General features: G+C 36.9%; 1 protein-coding gene across 4 annotated transcripts in view; it reads right to left on the reverse strand.

Annotated features, from left to right (window-relative positions):
* The window catches only part of PIK3C2G (phosphatidylinositol-4-phosphate 3-kinase catalytic subunit type 2 gamma), a 469,433-nt gene that overhangs the window by 31,131 nt on the left and 419,424 nt on the right, over nt 1–18,878 (reverse strand). For all 4 annotated transcript variants that reach the window (XM_027767815.1, XM_006167334.3, XM_027767814.1 and 1 more), the window contains one exon: nt 7,200–7,275. In XM_027767815.1, the coding sequence (XP_027623616.1) occupies nt 7,200–7,275 (76 nt within the window). The remainder of the gene's footprint in view (nt 1–7,199; nt 7,276–18,878) is intronic.

The raw sequence follows: 18,878 nt of genomic DNA on the forward strand, positions 1-18,878 counted from the left end.
TTTTTTTTGGGGGAGTTTTTTTTTTTTTTTTTTTTTTTTTTTTTTTGCTATAGGGCGCGTGCGCTCGCCAGACAGACAGAGAGAGAGACATACAGGCAGAAAGCGAGAAATCACCCTGCAGGGGGGCTGGTCATGCCACAATCTCTTCTCCTCCATTCTCCTCTCAGGATCTTGGGCATGCACGCACACGTGACCAGCATGAGTTTTAAGCCACCGGATCCGGGATACGAACCGCGGTCGACTACATGGGAGTCCAGTGACATAGCCATTACACTAACTACTGGTTCCCTGTAACTATTTTATATGTGATAAATAAATTTTACATATTATATTTACACATAATAGATAAAAGATGGAGACCTCTACATGACTTTGGCATCTAATACTTTTACTGAATTATCTTCTCATTTGTGAAAATTTTTTAGTTAACTCTTATTTTTCTAGGTATGTAATCATATTAGTTGTAAACAGTGTGCATTTTGCCTTTTTCTTGCCAACATTTATGCTTGTAATTTCCTCTTCTATTTCATTTAGTAATTTTAAAGAATTATTATTTTTCAATTTTATTTTATTCATTGTCATTATTTTAGATACATATATTTTTGAAGTTGACCAGAAATAGACAGAGAGAGAGAGAAGGAAAGTGAGAAAGCAAGCTGCCAGGTCTAGGACTCGAACTGTGGTCAGCCATGTGGAAGTCCATTTGCCTTAATCACCACGCCACCTGCTGGCCCCTTATTTAGTAATCTTATATATAGTCATTGATCTATTATGGACAGGGTATTGTTCTAGGTTTTGGAATAAATAAGACAAAATTTCTCTTGGCAGGTGAGATAAAAAGAAATGAGCATAAAAATTAGAAAAATGTATTATATATTGAATTTAATCAATGATATAGGAAAAAAAGAACTCAGAATTTTGAGAAAGTATATTCTGAGCAATGACCTGAGGGACTGAGCCATATGTTGGCTAGAACTTTCAGTACAGTGGAAAGCCACGGTGATGGCCTGAGGCTTAGTGCCTTAGTCAATACTTTAGTGGGAAAAGTGGTTTTCCAGGGTCTTCCTGTCATGCCTGATATGGGCTTTGGAAAGCCAAAGTAGATATATTTTCTCATGTGAAAACATTCTCTATTTTTATTTATTTTATTGCATATTTTTTAAATTTTAAAAAAATTATTATTGAGAATTTTATCTAGGAAGGTCAATTTTATCAAATGCCTTTTTCAAATCTATGGAGATGACATGATCTTTCTTAATAAGTGTATGAAGTTTATTATGTATTATATATCATGTGTGTTACTAATATTGAACTGTTCTTACACTTCTGGTCATGGTAAATTATATTTCTTTAGTGTGCTAATGAATTATTTTGGCTAATATTTTATTTATAATTTTCCACTGATACTCACACATGAGATTGCTCTGTGACTGCTTATTTGTGAACCTTATAATCCTTGAAGCTACTGGTATAAAAATGCACTCCATAAAAATAATCTGCAAGATTTTCCTTATTTTGCCCTACTTTGGAATTGTTTAAATAAGAATGGAATTATTTGCTTTTAAAACGTTTGATCAAATTTCTCTGTATTGGTACTTTTTAAAAAACTATGATTTAAAAGTCTTGCTTGCTTTTTGAAGCTTTTTTCATGTTTATGAATTCAAACAATTTTAGAATCATCTTCTCTGGGGTGAGTAAATAGTATTTTCCTAGAAAACTATCCATTTCAGACAGGTTTACAAATTTATTTTCATAATTTTTAAACAGGTAGGCTCTTTTAAATTTCATCTTTTCCTATAGTTGTTTCTTACTTCTCCTTTTGTATTTTGCATATTTGCATTTCCCCCCATTCTTTTTATTAGTGATTTTTTATTATACTTTTACTTCTGGATAATTTATTAGTTCTGTTTTCTGTGTTTTAACTCATTAATAGTTATTTTTACTTTTTAAAGTTTTTCTTTGCTTCATTTTGTGGCTATTATTCAAATTATTTCATGTTTCCTTTGATCGTTGCTTTATTTTTCTCCCATGGTTTCTGAGATTTAGCATTCATTATTGCTCTTTTTTAGTATTTTAGTAAATTTGGTTTGACCTAAGAGCTTTTCAACAGAGATTTAAAAAATAATAATAATCTAAATATAAGTGTCTTCTAGCTTTCTAAACATTTCCATTTTTTAAAAATATTATTGTATCGTGATTAGAGACTATTGTCTACATTAATTCCACTTTTTGGAATTTATTGAAATTTTTTGTGGCTTAATATATAATATTGTTCCATGAATGTCCATAGTCACTTAAAGAGACAAGTGTCTACTTGCAGGTTAAAGAATTTTACAGGGACCAGCAATTGGCAATAATGGCGATGTCACTGGATTTCCATGTAGTTGACCGCGGTTTGCGTCCCGGTCCTGGTGCCTTAAACTCACGCAAGGCGCATGTGCGTGTGTGCCCAAGATCCTGAAAGAAGGGATTGCAGTGTGGCCATCCCCTCTGGGGGGTGATTTCTTGCTTTCTGTCTCTCTGTCTTTCTGGTGAGCGCTTCCGCCCTATAGCAAAAACCTCCCCCCCCCAAAAAAAAAAGAAAAAGAAAAAGAAAGAATTTTACATAAGTTATTCAATTTGCTTTATTAATTTTACTAGTTTTTTTCTGGATTTACTTTTTTTTTTTAGTTGGCATTCATAAATCGAGAGATATAAGTTAGAATATCATAATACTAGTGTTTTTTGTTTCTTTTTTTTGTGTTCTATGATTTTGGCTTTCCATGTGTTGCTTTCATATTGTTTGATATGTGGTTCTAAGTGTTCAAATCTTTATTGAGAATTGTACTCATTATAGTTTAAGGTTCCATTCCTTGTTTAGTCTAATGATTTTTTAGCCTAAATTCCTCCTTTTCTTTATTAAGATTGTGACCTCTGATTTCTTTTTCTTTGTAGTTGCCTAACATACCCATGGCTATATTTTAATTTTCAATCTTTTAAAATCACTTTGCTTTAGTTGTGTTTTCAAACAAAGTAGAGTCATGATTTGCATTTTTATTCAAATTTGAAAAATATTTTAATGTGACGCCCATTTATACTTACTAATATAATAGATAAGTTTTATCATTCTTCTATCTTATTGTTTTATATTTTCATTTTTAAGGGTTTTTAAAGAAAGTCCACCAAGTAATTTGTTTAAATTTTATTTATTTGTGATACTTAGGAAAGTTATTTTTATTCTAGTAGTTACCTTCATTTAATAGTTGCAGATGTTTATTTTTTTGGTATAGTCTATTATAATCTTTTTTTTTTTCTGGAGAGGTTTTCGCTATAGGGCGCGTGCGCTCACCAGACAGACAGAGAGAGACATAGAGACAGAAAGTGGCTTAATATATAATATTGTTCCATGAATGTCCATAGTCACTTAAAGAGACAAGTGTCTACTTGCAGGTTAAAGAATTTTACAGGGACCAGCAATTGGCAATAATGGCGATGTCACTGGATTTCCATGTAGTTGACCGCGGTTTGCGTCCCGGTCCTGGTGCCTTAAACTCACGCAAGGCGCATGTGCGTGTGTGCCCAAGATCCTGAAAGAAGGGATTGCAGTGTGGCCATCCCCTCTGGGGGGTGATTTCTTGCTTTCTGTCTCTCTGTCTTTCTGGTGAGCGCTTCCGCCCTATAGCAAAAACCTCCCCCCCCCAAAAAAAAAAGAAAAAGAAAAAGAAAGAATTTTACATAAGTTATTCAATTTGCTTTATTAATTTTACTAGTTTTTTTCTGGATTTACTTTTTTTTTTTAGTTGGCATTCATAAATCGAGAGATATAAGTTAGAATATCATAATACTAGTGTTTTTTGTTTCTTTTTTTTTGTGTTCTATGATTTTGGCTTTCCATGTGTTGCTTTCATATTGTTTGATATGTGGTTCTAAGTGTTCAAATCTTTATTGAGAATTGTACTCATTATAGTTTAAGGTTCCATTCCTTGTTTAGTCTAATGATTTTTTAGCCTAAATTCCTCCTTTTCTTTATTAAGATTGTGACCTCTGATTTCTTTTTCTTTGTAGTTGCCTAACATACCCATGGCTATATTTTAATTTTCAATCTTTTAAAATCACTTTGCTTTAGTTGTGTTTTCAAACAAAGTAGAGTCATGATTTGCATTTTTATTCAAATTTGAAAAATATTTTAATGTGACGCCCATTTATACTTACTAATATAATAGATAAGTTTTATCATTCTTCTATCTTATTGTTTTATATTTTCATTTTTAAGGGTTTTTAAAGAAAGTCCACCAAGTAATTTGTTTAAATTTTATTTATTTGTGATACTTAGGAAAGTTATTTTTATTCTAGTAGTTACCTTCATTTAATAGTTGCAGATGTTTATTTTTTTGGTATAGTCTATTATAATCTTTTTTTTTTTCTGGAGAGGTTTTCGCTATAGGGCGCGTGCGCTCACCAGACAGACAGAGAGAGACATAGAGACAGAAAGCGAGAAATCACCCCCCAGGGTGGATGGCCACGCTGTAGTCCCTTCTCCTCCATTCTCCTCTCCGGATCTTGGGCACGCACGCACACGCACCCGGCGTGAGTTCTAAGCCACCGGGTCCGGCACGCGAACCGCAGTCGACTACGTGGGAGTCCAGCGACATAGCCATTACGCTAACTGCTGGTTCCCTAGTCTATTATAATCTTGTGGGACCGCCATGTATATATGGTTCCTTGTTGAGCAAAATGTCATTATGTGGTATATGATTGCATGGCAAAATGTCTACTGTTTTAAAACTTGCAACTAAAACTTTCAAACCAACTTGGTAGTATTTATTTATAAATAAAAAATTATGTTTCTTCCTTTCTTGTTCTCCCATATCATTAGAATTTAAATAGCAAATCTGAACACTATATTTCTATAGATAATTGATTTGGGCTCTGACAGAACAAGTAGTTAGTTCATTACCCAGTGAGACACAGCCATGGAGACCACATGGCTTCAAGTTAACATCTTAAATTCGAGATAGGAATGTGAAGTAATGACGAAAGCTTGTGTTTGCAATAATTTTCAATTATCAATGGCATCTAAACATGCTCATTAACTCATCCTCTTAACCTTGACAATTGCAGTCTTTGATCATGTTCTACTTCATTACTTACGTTATTATTTATATGTCTTGACAAAAATATATCTTCTGTGTGTCAGAGCTGCGTAGTGGTGGTGGATGGATAGTTCTAATTATTTGTGTGAATGTGGAGGTATTATTTGATAGAAAGGCTATATTAATTTTTGGAGACTACATAGCGTCATGTGTTTGGGAGAATATATACTTAAGATAAAATCCAGCAACTTTCTGGTTAGTGTTTTGTTGAGCCTGTTATCTATAATTATGTATTTATATTATTAATAAAGGTGTCAGAATCTCTCAGATACAGAGTTATGTATTGTTACAAATATGAGCTTTATAAGTCACATGCCTAGATACACAAGTATCCAGAATCTACCATCTTAACGAATTAGTAAAGATCGTGAGATGGTGAAGTAAATGGAATTTTTGCTTAAGGTTATCAACCTACATAAATCAATAGTTTAATCTATTTGAAATAATTTTGCTCTGTAATCACATAACAAAATAAGCTTAAATTTTCAACTAGCTGACAAGATTTATGCTTAATATAAATACTGTGCTTCTTACTTAGAATCAGCTGATATTCCATGACAAAACAATTATAAATACAGAAGTACGAAAGAAGAAATAAGAAGAGCACAAGAAACAACACTTCCTGTTAATTCTCATTTGATGTAATTTGCATATTCTGCTTGGAAGATGTGTTTTTATTTTGTTAGTTTTAAGATAATCATCTATATTTAATTTGTAAACTATAATCTAATAAGGTCAAGAATCAAATCTTTTGTCAATCATCACTGCTGAAACAAATTTTGAGTATCATGTAATGAATTTTTAATAAACAAAAAAGACAAAAAAGACTTTGTGTTTATAATAATACTACTAAGATATTAAAAATTACAAATGTGACTATAAGTCACAGTTTAATTTCTTGACATGTGGAGAAACAATTTTTGTGAGATTTTAATGACATTAGAAGTCAACCTGATGGGGGTTGGTAGGTGGCATGGCGGTTAAGGGTGCTGGGCTCCCACATGGCCGACTGCAGTTCGAGTCCCAGACCTGGTGGCTCTTTCTTTTTTTTTTTTTTAAAGAGTTTTTTGCTATAAGGCATGTGCACTTGCCAGAAAGACAGAGAGAGACAGACAGAAAGCGAGATATCATCCCCCGAGGGGTATGGCCACGCAGCAATCCCTTCTCCTCCATTTTTCCTCTTGGGATTCTGGGCATGCATGCACATGCACCTGGCATGAATGTTAAGCCACCAGGTTACTTGAACTGCAGTCAACTACATGGGAGTCCAGTGACATAGCTATTATGACAACTGCTGGTCCCGTGGCTTGATTTCTCACTTTCCATCTCTCTCTCTCTCTCTCTTTCTCTCTCACTGTGTCCCTATGAGATCAAATTAAAAATAAAATAAATAAAAGGAAATAAATAAAGTTAAATAAAATAATTCTAAAAAATAAGCCATCAAGCTGGTACACTTTAAGTCTGACATCTCTATAATTCTATAACTACTGTGATTTTCTCAAAAGCTAGATTATTCAAGTTTATAATATTGATCGTAAATGATTTCCTCACCTGGCCAAGTCATGAGCACAGTGGTAGAGGCACTGTTGCATCATACATGAAACCCCACGGCAAGGTTCCAGGTTCACGTTCTGGGTCTACCTCACTACATCAAGTGAGCCCATGGTTGTGCTTTAATCCTGGCTGGCTAGGAACCTAGGTTATCCAGTAAAAAATGGATAGTCTTCGTAAGTTGGGGAGTGAACTGCGAAACTTACAGGGAAAAACAGGAACAATGTCTCTGACGTACTATTCTATGCAAATACACAGTTAACTGAAATGGGTTTATAGTGTGACATCATGTAGTTATTATAATCGGACAAACACATTTTGGGTTTAATTTGACCTGAAGAACATATTCTAAAGGGCTAAAAAAGTATTGGAAATTATCAGAAAATACTGTTCAAGCTCTAACTTTTTGAAGGTCTTTTATTTTAAAAACGGGAAACAATGTAATTATGGAATTTTTTTGCACAATTTTCTCAAATCTCATTGATTATACCTGTTAACAATGATAAATTTACTTGCCTAGGTTCACAAGTTCTGATTCTTCAATTTTTTGTTGCACAGGCTCAGAGAGGAAAAACCCAAGTACGTAATCACTCTGAAAAACAAAATAAAATATAATGTTTATTTCTTATACATATTTCCTTATATACATAGAGTTATTTATAAACACTTGTTATAGATTCAAAAAATAGATATTATATATTAGTAAGTTCATTAGGTCAATCTATCATTTAATCATAAATTAAGCTAGTCTTTCATAAGATTGGAAGTCTGATGACTACATTTCTTCAAGAGCCTCCAGTGGGCTCTGTTCTTAGAACTCACCACAAATGTTTACATTCTTGAATTTTATAGTTATGTATACATTTTACATCTCCATCTTTTTAAAAATGTGTTTCTTCTTCTGTGGCTTTCTAACAATTGCTCTCAGTAGGGACACAGAGTCTCAGTTAGTGAGGAGCTGTTACTCCTCAAGGTTCAGTTCTAGGCGTGGATACGGACTACATTCAGAACACGGAGTTAGGGGATGTCTAGAGACAGAAGGATACAGAGGTAATCTCTTTCTTTAGAACACAGTCTAGCAGAAGAGACAAATGACAGTAATTGCTTTAGCCGAGATCCTATTTATGTATAATTTTAGTGCAGAGAATCAAATGTGCTTCTCTTCTGAAGGGATGATCAATAACAAATCAACATTTCGACAGGGCTCCAAATGAGTGGCTGGCTGGAGGATCAGAGAAGCTTTTCCTGGGTGAGACTGGCACACGTTTGGCTGTAAGCTGTGATATAACCCAAGGTGCCCTCCTCGTGGGGCCTTACGTGATTGTTTAGAGGGTTTCACTGAACATGGACTATTTCCTCTGACTACCTGTCCTAGGCCGATGCTGCAGTAGCTGTCCAAACTGCCTGACAGTCTCCCTAGTCAGCTTTCTTCCTTGTTCTGTGCAATAACGCTTTCAAGCCTCTTCCAGGAAACTTCAATTTCCGACTGACTTCTCTGCCAACGACTGGGTCTCCACTTCAGAGAAAATAAGAGGCAACTGGGAACTCCTAAACTTCTGGCTGTAAAATCTACTGTTGCACACATGTAAACTTCCTTTATCTTCCTGTTACAATGGGAGAATTGTTTTTCTTTTTTTATTACTATTGTTGTTCAGAAGAAATGTCTTTCTATGGGTTATAGGTTGAATTATATTCCTCCCCCCTCCAGAATGCACATATTGAAGTCTGTATCCTTAATGCCTTCGAACATGGTCTTATTTGGAAATAGGGTCATTGCAGACATGATCAGTGAAGTTAGGGTGAGGTCATACTGGAATGGGGTGAACTTATAATCCAATTTGATGGGTGTTCTATGAAAAGTGGAAATTTGGAAACAGACACTGAGAGAGACACAGAGACAGAGAGACACAGAGAGAGGGAGAATGAGAATGTGAAGAAACTTAGAAAGAAGATGGCCATCTATGAGCCTAGGAGTGAGGTCTGGAATTCTTTCCTCATAGCTGTGAGAAGGAATGAACCCGAACCCCACAGACACTTTGATTTCAGACTTCTAACTTACAGAACTGTGAAATAATAAATTTCTACTTTTTAAGCCAGCTAGTTAGTGGTACTTTGTTTTGGGTGGGTCTAGCAAACTACCCAGCATTGATCCTTTTCTCAACTTTATGAATTCTGTTTATCCTCTTTAGAAACCTATGGAACATTCCAACCCAAACTTTAACATCGTCACTATCCCCTCCCCTTTTTTCATTACTATAAAATATGATCAAATCTCATTATTTTGAAAACTAAGACAAAGATGAGTCAAATCACACTTGGGTATACTCACATTTAAATAATGTCTAGGGCCAGATTGGTAGTACAGTGGTAAAGCAATGGGGGGTCACATATGAAAGGACTTGGTTTCAGATCCCAGGACTTCCCTGATCACATCGGGTACAAGCATTTGCTTGTGATCCAGGCTGGTTGAAGATAGGGGAGAGGAGGGTGTGAAGAACCTGCTGGGGAGACCTCTCTCTCCCTCTTTCTCTTTTGCTCATGGAAGAAACAAATAAATAAATAAAAATTTTGTCACTAATGCTCCTCCCCTCCACGTCTTCTGTGACCTTTCTCTTCCCTGAAAAAAATTCTGAGGAAGAGTTGTCTGGACTCACACTGGTTCTACTTCTTTAATTTCTACTTGTTTTAGGATTGACCACAATTTGGTTTCTGCCACTGAAAAGATTCTTAGAGTCGTCTTTAACAAACTCTCTTTTCATTTTGTTTATTTATTTTTTTGAGAGAGATTTTTTGCTATAGTATTACATGTGCTTGCTGGAGAGACAGACAGAAAGTGAGAAATCAACTCCAGGGAGATGGCTGGGCCACAATCCCTTCCTCGCCATTCTCTCAGGGTTTTGGGCACACACACACTCATGCCCAGTGTGAGATTTAAGCTACCTGGTCCAGGACTTGAACCATAGTTGACTACATGGGAGTCCAGTGATGTAACCATTATGCCATAACCATTATGTCAAAAAAAAGAGTTTGTTAGACCCAACAAACTCTTTTTTAAAAAATATCTTTGTCTCCAATCCCATGGGGATTTCCCTGGTCCTTATTAGTGATTTGAACACTTTTAGTGAAGTGTTCTTTCTTTGTCTGATTTTATGATACAAAGCTTCTCAGCTTTTCTTCCATCTCTTCTTACACTTTTATTCAGATTCACATTTTCTTCTGCTTATAATTTAAGTTTTAGCCCTCCTCACTTATAGGTCCATCTCTCTTGTTACTCTGTGTGTTCTTTCTAGGTGTTATCGTCTTTGGCAGCAACTATAGAAGTGCACAAATCTAAACTTTACTCCAGATTTATCTCTTTATATCAAAACACTATTTATTAGCTCACTTGACTATTCTAATGACAAGTCAAGTACCAAAGGTACACATTCTAATGGTTTATTTTCCCTCATCTCAATTTGCAACTTCTCCTTTGTACAGGCTCAAAGTAGGGTGTACTTTCTTCAACTTTTTGTTCTCTTCACCTCCCACAAAATTAATTGCTGTCATGTGGATCGCACTCCTGAATATTTCACATACACACTTCTTTTGAGTATACTGCCATTTTCCTAGTTACCACATATCATCAAATCTCAACTAGGTTATAGACAGGATTTCCAACTCTATCTTATTTGTCTTTAATTTAATTAATTCTCTACTCAATTGCCAAACTTTCAAATTTAAAATCTCATAATTAACTCCTTAAAACTTGGCAGTGGCTCTATATGAGTCTTAATAAAAAGACCAACTACTTAAGGCTTATATGACTGTTCTTGATTTGGATCTTATTTCCTTTCCCTCCTCTGTCACCTTTTCTTTTCTGGTACCTTCTGTTTAGCTACGCTGAATTATATTATTTTCTCAAATATGTGCTCTTACCTCCTCATGTTCCTACCTGCTCTTCTCTCCTTCCTTTCCACCCTGATTCACCCAAAGTTCATTATGTGTTCTTTTTTTCTACTCTTGCTACTCTAGTAAATGCAATAGTAAGAGCAGAGGTTGTGGGCTGACTCAGGGGTGCACCAGTAATTCACTTCTCAAGTGATACTGGGTCCATATGAAAAATTATGGATGTGACTCCCCAGTAGACCTATCTACATGTTGGTTGCATGTACCTGTGATCCTGGCTGGCTGGGGTCATTGAAGTGGGGTGCAGATAGTGGTGTAAGACCCAGTTGAGGGGCTTATCTCTCTCTTTTGTTCTTATGAAAGGAATAATTTCAAAAAAGAAGAGCAGAGATTGTGCCATTCACTGGTTCAGTTCTGTTCAATAAATAATTAGAACAAAAGCAAACTTCTGTAGTTTGAATGTATCCCCAAAGTTCATTATGCTGGAAACTCAGTTCTCAATGCAACAGTGTTGAGAGATGGGACCTTTAAAAGGTGATTGGATTGTGATGGTCTTGCCCTTATGGCTGAGTTAATGTCACTCTCTCAGAAATGGGTTTGTTGTAGCGAGAAGTTTGTTTCAAAAGTAAATTCAGCCCTCTCTTGCTCTCTCTTGCTCTTCTGCCGTGGGCTGAGACAGCAAAAAGACCCTCACCAGAAAAGGCCCGTTGGTCTGGGACTTAGCAGCATCTATAACCGTGAGAAAAATAGACTTCTATTGTTCATAAATTACTCTGTTTATGGTAGTATCAGTGCACAATGGATTAAGACACAACAAATCTGTCTTGAAATATGGAGTATATTGGTTTCTAATGCAAATATTTTCTCTATGTGTCTGTTTAGAAAGTGTGAGGGCATACTTTTGGTTTGTCTCAATGACTGGTGTGTACAACTGGCAATTAATAGGCAAGACTGCTTATCCCAAATGCCCTGAAATATCTGTAAGATTCTCAGTCAAGAAGAATGTCCATGCCTTGTTATAAATTAGTCAATTACTAATTTTCATCTCTACATACTGATCTCTTCGAAGGTTGTTTAATAGAGTTCTCCTTTTAAAAAAAGAATCCATATTTAAGGAGCTGATCAAGTCAAATTTTCAATTTTTTAAATGTTTGCTTTTTAATTTGGCAAAGGGCATGTGTGTTTACTGGAGAGGGGCAGAGAGACAGAGAGACAGAGAGAAAATGAGAAAGCACTTTCCACAGGAAAAGGTCATACTGCAACCTGTTCTCTCTCTCTGCCTCTTTTTGGGATTTTGGGCACATATACACAGACCCTGCATGTTTCTTAAGTTGCTGGGTCTGAGACTAAAGCTGTGTGGTTGTCTATGTGTGATTCAGCTGCCTTAACTACTAGGGCATAGGCTGGCCCAAGATTTTTATTTTTAAAGCTTAAAATCATATCTTAGACTGTGTAGAGTTTGTTGAAGAAAATTTGATCTCCTTTGGCCTTTTGACAACTAATCAATTATTCTTAGGCAGCACTTTGACCTCAGTACCCAATGGTTATTAAACTTCAATAGTAGGCAAAATGTCTTTCCAATTAGTGTCTGAAATGTCATCACTAGCTAATTATTCCCCTGTATTTACACTGTCATATACTCAAAGTCTTCATTTATAATTCTGGGTGTGGGAGATGTACTAAATACCAATTCCTTATCCAAACAAGATTGTTTCCTTCTTGAGGACAAGCATGTCTCAGTGTCAATGAAAGGAGAAGTCCATAGAAGAGATGAAGAGGGAGCAAAAAAGGTAATACTCCTGGATTCAAAACTTTATTAAATTTGCCTCGTGTGTATGTATCCCACAACCTTGTAGCATACCAGCCACTAACTAGTTTGGAGATTGACAAAAACGTTAGTGGTAAAGACCCAGCTAAAGAGATGCAGGCAGTAGGGTGCTGCTGTGTGATGCTGGAGCCACATGGGAAAACCCGGGTTTGGATCCCATGTTGAACTGAACACATGGCATCTCCTGCATGTTGATGATCCTTTTCAACTGCAAGCCTGAGGTAGGATAACAGCTTGTAAGACTCTGTAAATGGTACTTATCTCTCGTTATCTATTTTTTCAAAAACTGTTAGTGAGGGACTAGCAGTTAGTGTAATGGCTATGTCATTGGACTCCCATGAAGTCGACCGTGGTTCGAGCCTCGAACCCGGTGGCTTAAACTCATGCCGGGCGCGTGTGTGTGCGTGCCTATGATCCCGAGAGGAGAATGGAGGAGAAGGGATTGTGGCGTGGCCATCCCCCCTGGGGGGTGATTTCTCGCTTTCTGTCTCTCTGTCTCTCTCTGTCTGTGGTGAGCGCATGCACCCTGTAGCAAAAACCTCTCAAAAATACTAACAAACAAACAAACAAACAAACAAACCCAAAAAACTGTTAGTGATATGATTACTTTGGTCATTAACCTGTGCCAGTATTTTTACCTGGGTTTGTATTGACCTCCAAGCAGTGAGGCTGCATTTTTTAAAAAGAATTATTTATGCAGTTTTACTTATTATTATTATTATTTTAATCTGCTAGGACACATATACTAATTAGAGAGAGAGAGAGAGTGAGCAAGCTACCAAGTCCAGGACTTGAACTGCCGTCGGCCATGTGGGATGGCAGCACCACCAGCCGCCCCATTGCTATATTTAATTGTGTTGATTATATACTGTATGACTATAGGGGTGCCATTTTCACATTGACTGTGATGCATAGCCATAGGCACCAGGGCTCCCTGCATGTAGGGTTGTCAGATATAGTAAAAACAAGAGGATATATATGCAATTTAGGGCCTATTTTTACTAATAAAAATTGTTAGTAAAAAATTAAATTAAAAAATTATTTTTTATTAACTGGATGGTTTGTATTATATTTAGCAACTCTACAGTATGAGATATTTGGAAAAGTGTGGGCATTTGTTTGGTTGTCTCAATGACTGGATATAACCTGCAATGAATGGGCAAGACTACTTACCCTAAATGCTCTGAAATACCTAGAAGATTCTCATGTTATAAGAATGTTGCTCTTGGGACTTGCAGTTAGCCTAACAGCTATGTCGTTGAACTCCCATGTAGCCGACCACGGTTCGAGTCCCCAACCTGGTGGCTTAAACTCACACCAGGCACGTGTGCATGCATGCCCAAGATCCTGAGAGGAGAATGGAGGAGAAGGGATTGTGGCATGGCCATCCCCCCTGGGGGGTGATTTCTTGCTTTTTTTTTTTTTGCGCGGGTTTTGCTTATAGGGTGCGTGCGCTTGCCAGACAGACAGAGAGAGACATAGAGACAGAAAACGAGAACAGGGGGGATGGTCATGCCGCAATCCCTTCTCCTCCATTCTCCTCTCGGGATCTTGGGCACGCACGCACACATGCCCAGCATGAGTTTTAAGCCACCTGGTCCGGGACGTGAACCGCTGTCGACTACATGGGAGTCCAGCGACATAGCCATTATGCTAACTGCTGGTTCCCGGTGTGATTTCTCGCTTTCTATCTCTCTTTCTCTCTCTGTCTTTCTGGTGAGCATACGTGCCCTATAGCAAAAACTTATCCAAAAACAAAAAAAGAAGAATGTTCTTCTGCTTATTTCCTCAAATAGTAATAGTTTCCCACATAAAAACTCTGAATTTAACGACTTAATATTAGAAAATTAAAAAAACTGAGTACCGGAGTGTAGGTGCTAAACCGATTGGAATCAGCACAAAGAAAGCACTGAAACAGTGGTCAGTGCAGCCCAGGCTCTGCAAATGGCCTGTAGAGGAGGTAACCACTGCAAATGGCCTGTAGAAGAAGGAGGTACATGAGGCACCAACGCAGTAAGAGGGAGCTTTGTGGTGGCCCTAGAGCAGGCTAGTCTTCTGTATAAGCTTAAAGCTAGTGTGTCCTGTTGAACTTTAACCAGAAGAACATCATGATTTTTTTTTTTTTTAAGGTGACAGAGCAACATTATAGAAGAAAGGAAAGTAAGCCTTGGAACATGCCATCAGCAAAATCGCTTACATGCTCCACATAATTGTATTCTCTGAGCATTCCATGTGCTTCCCCTTTAAGACTCTGAAACGTTGCTCTGCTTCTTGTTCCTTTTATAGCCCTGACCCTGGAGGTGGGTTAGGTATTCTCCTTATATCTCCTTGCTCTTCTAACCTCTATTATTTCTTCCTTTTCAAAAATGCCCTTCTCTGAATATTGTGTTGACCGCCTCCACTGCTCTTAACCCCTTGTTGTTGTACTTGCCTACTGATCTCTGGGTCACTGGACTTCATTTCTTGAAAATGTTTCACCCTGGAACATGACACTTGTCAAAATTCACACTTCCCATAATAGTCACACGAATCATCCTTCTGTATCCTAGATTCTTCGTTCTGAAGCTCTTCCCCGTCATTGCCCTTGTCCTGATCCTACTCAGCCACTCCTGTTTCCTTGGTCTGGTCGTGACTAGTAACTGAAGCACTTCCATTATCTTGATTTTCAGGGTCTGAGTCTACACCCATGTTCCCAGTTCACTTCCTCTAGTTATACAGCTAAAAAAACTGAAAAATAAAAAAATAATTCAAAAAATCTGTTAAATCTAAAAACATTTCACTGGCTTTAACCCCTTCCATATATTCATGTTTCTTTTTTGGCCAATTTGGATTCCATGGGCTATATTTATAATAACTGCCTTGCATACTCTTTTTAATGCTTTCATTCCTTTATTTTACTATTCATTGGGCAAAAAAACCCAACTCTGGTTGTTTCCTTCCAACTCGGCAACTGTTACTGGCCTATTGAATGTTGTTGGAGAGAAGCACTCTTACTGTAACCTCATGTCCACCACCCTAGAGTGTATCTTCAAGGTTCTCCAGCAATTCTAAAAATATCCTTAGTCTATTTCCTTTCTACTCACCAATAGAACTATTCTACTTCTTATTGTCACTCTTCAAAACTCCAACACCCTTTCTTCCTCTTTCGATCTTCTCATGGCTGCTGTTTCATGTTGATGGAAAAACACTGTAGAAAGACTTCCCTTAAGTTTCCACCAGCATGTCTATCACTTTACCCCACCTCTGCCCTTCACTCCATCACCTGGATGGGCTGTCTCTACTTTAATTTGAGGCTGGTTAGAGCACCAGATACCATGCCCTTTTCTCTACTCAAGATCATCACTCTGGTCTCTGGTGATTTCTCATTTGTCTTTTGTAACATCAACTTTTGCTTCATAAATGGATCTTTTTATTAGCATACGCATGTGCTATAATTTATTTTAATAAATAACATTAACATGCATTTTTCCTGCACTATTTTCCCCCTTCATTTTTATTTATTTATTTTATTCCCTAACCCCACCATTCACTTTTAGAGCAAAGCCTCTGCAAGGATTTTTTTTTTTTAATCTTTCTTTCCTTTTTTTTTTTTTTTTTTGGAGAGGTTTTTGCTATAGGACATGTGCACTTGCCAGATAGACACGGAGAGATAAAGAGACAGAAAGCGAGAAATCACCCACCAGGGGAGATGGTCACACCACAGTCCCTTCTCCTCCATTCTCCTCTCAGGATCTTGGGCATGCACACACATGTGGTGTGAGTTTTAAGCTACCCAGTCCGGGACTTGAACTACGGTTGACTACATGGGAGTCCAGCGACATAGCCATTATGTTAACTGCTGGTCCCTTTCTTTCCTTTTTTTAAAGAGAGATTTTTGCTGTAGGGTGTGTGTGCTCCCCAGAAGACAAAGAGAGACAGAAGGACAGAAAGTGAGAAATCACCCCCAGGGAGGATGGCCACTCCACAATCCCTCATTCTCCATTCTCCTGTCAGGAGTTTGAGTACACACACACAAGCACCTGGTGTGAGTTTTAAGATACTGGGTCTGGGACTTGAACTGTCCAACAACATAATCATATACCATCTGCTGGTCCCTGCAAGGACTGTTTTCTACTTCTTAACTCAAATTCCTCTCTTCACATTCTCTCTTGAATGCATGCCATTTAGGAGTTTGTTCCTAACACTTCCAACAAGCTAGTCTTGTTAAATTCACAAATGATACCCATGCTAAATCAGTGATTGAGTCTCAATTTTTGACCATCAATAGCACTTGGCACAGGTAATAATTTCTTCTGCTTTGAAATACCTTTTTTCTCTTGGATTCCAGGCACTTCCTCAGTCTCCTTTGTTGGCTCTCCCTTTCCTCCTCAAACTTTAAAATTGGTGTACTGCATGGTCTAGTCCTCAGACTGCTTCTCTCTAATTCTTACATTCTCAGCCTAAGGAATCTCATCTAGTCTCATGACTTTCATAATCTATGTGCCCATAACTCTAATATGTATATTTTCTGCCTAGTTTTTGCCTTCAACTCAAGAAATAGGCATCCAGCTTTCCACTTTGCATCTCTAGATGTACAGATGACTGTAACTTAATATTTTTATATCTGAACTCCTGATTACTCTCACTTCCCACTGCTCCTCCCAGCATTTTTGCCATCATAGTAAAATTTCAGGCAAGGCAAGGTTATATGTCCACAATGGTGGGATAGTGGCTGGTGGTCATCCTAAATGGTCAGTGATTATGCCTTAATGGTTGTTAAATTTTAGGGACATCCTGCCTATGTAGGAAATGATATATGTGGTAGGTAAGTGAATAATTGCTTGGGATTTATCTTGAGGAATCTAAAGTTACTGGCCTTCTGTATGAAGGCTCAGATAAATGCATTAAGCTATATAAAATGCTCTAAGAGATTATGTATATTATTCTTCGCTAGAGCAACTGTTACCTTATATGGGATTTTAAATGTCTAATAACACGATTTAAATTAAAATTTCACTTAATAAAGAATACATCTGAAAGCCAGTTGAACAATTTTAAGTTAAAATCTGCATCAGTTTATATTTTGTTAAGTTTACAGTTCTTATTAAAATTCTACTTGCCAATTATATTGCCATTTGTAATTTAGAATAATTGATTTTTTGAGATAGTTGATCAATTTAAAGTTACTTAAAACCTGTGTCTTTCTTATAGCCTATGAACACATTCTTGTTATCAAAGACTAGAGAGAGTTAAAGTACTTGCAAAGACTAGAAGTAACACTGAGATCAATTTTTTCTTTCTTTAAAATAGCATGTTAAGAGTTCTCATTTATTAACTGGCCAGCCGACATCTAGAATTGGCTGCAAGATTTAGTTTTAGTGAGTTAAAACAATAAGCTAAATCTCTCTCTCTCTCAACTACCGTGAAGGGCTGTAAAAATGTGAATTCAAAAATGAATTCCCATAAGAGTTTTAAATCAAAGTGGAACAGTAATTGTATTTTATTGCCTTTTTCATAAGGCAGCTTGTCAGAATGTCCAGTCTTTAATGTAGTTCATCCCACTGTATTCATATTGGAGTTACATGGAAGAATGACACTATGAAAAATAGTGAACTTCTAAAGGGTATTCTATAATTCTGGCCCTAAAATGTCATCAGCATTTTACCAGAGTGTGAAAAATAATTTTGGTTTTACTGATGGCACATGTGTGACATTTATTCTGCCTGCAACATCATCTCAGGTCCAAATAGGAAAAGAGCAATGTAGTGACAAATGTAGTAATTAACATCTGGGTTTAGCAAGCAGAAAACACAAAACATATGTTCACTATTAAGACAGGATTTATCCATTTGGAATTATTTTGACATTTGATTTCTGCTTTAAAAAAATATAACATTGTTCAAACCTTAAAGTGGTATCATTCCTTATTTTAATGGACTTCCAGAAAATGAGTAGTAACAATAAGAGCTAAAAATCACAAGCAATATGCCTTCAAAAATTTTAAAAACAACAGCTGTTTGCATATCTCAGCTAAACTCAAATGTGGGTACACAGCTGCTTAGGTACTGTAATCATTTGCTATAACTTTTATTACATGTCTGTATTACTCTTTATAACGATCTCATTTAGTTCACAACATAGTGCCACCAAACCAGAATACAGTTTAAAGAAGCACAAGGAATTCTTGTTAGCACCATCATCATTTGCTTGAGTGAAACTACAAATAAAAAGAGAAGTTGGCATGAGTTTGAGGGGGGAACGAGAAGCAAAACAAACAGATGCTAGGTAGATATGGGACAATGATGCCTAAACTGAAGTTTATCAATCTCATTAGACAAGATATTGGGGTAGTGTGTCATTTTGATCTTCTTTTATGTCTGTTTTCTTTCACCAGCAGAGTGGGCATGTGTGTGTGTATGTGTGTGTGTGAAAGGAGAGAGAGAGAGAGAGAGAGAGAGAGAGAGAGAGAGAGGGGAGAGAGAGAGAGAGAGGGGAGAGAGAGA

Source organism: Tupaia chinensis, unplaced genomic scaffold, assembly GCF_000334495.1.
Source record: "Tupaia chinensis unplaced genomic scaffold, TupChi_1.0 Scaffold144702_1, whole genome shotgun sequence".
In the NCBI taxonomy this organism is placed as follows: Eukaryota; Metazoa; Chordata; class Mammalia; order Scandentia; family Tupaiidae; genus Tupaia; species Tupaia belangeri.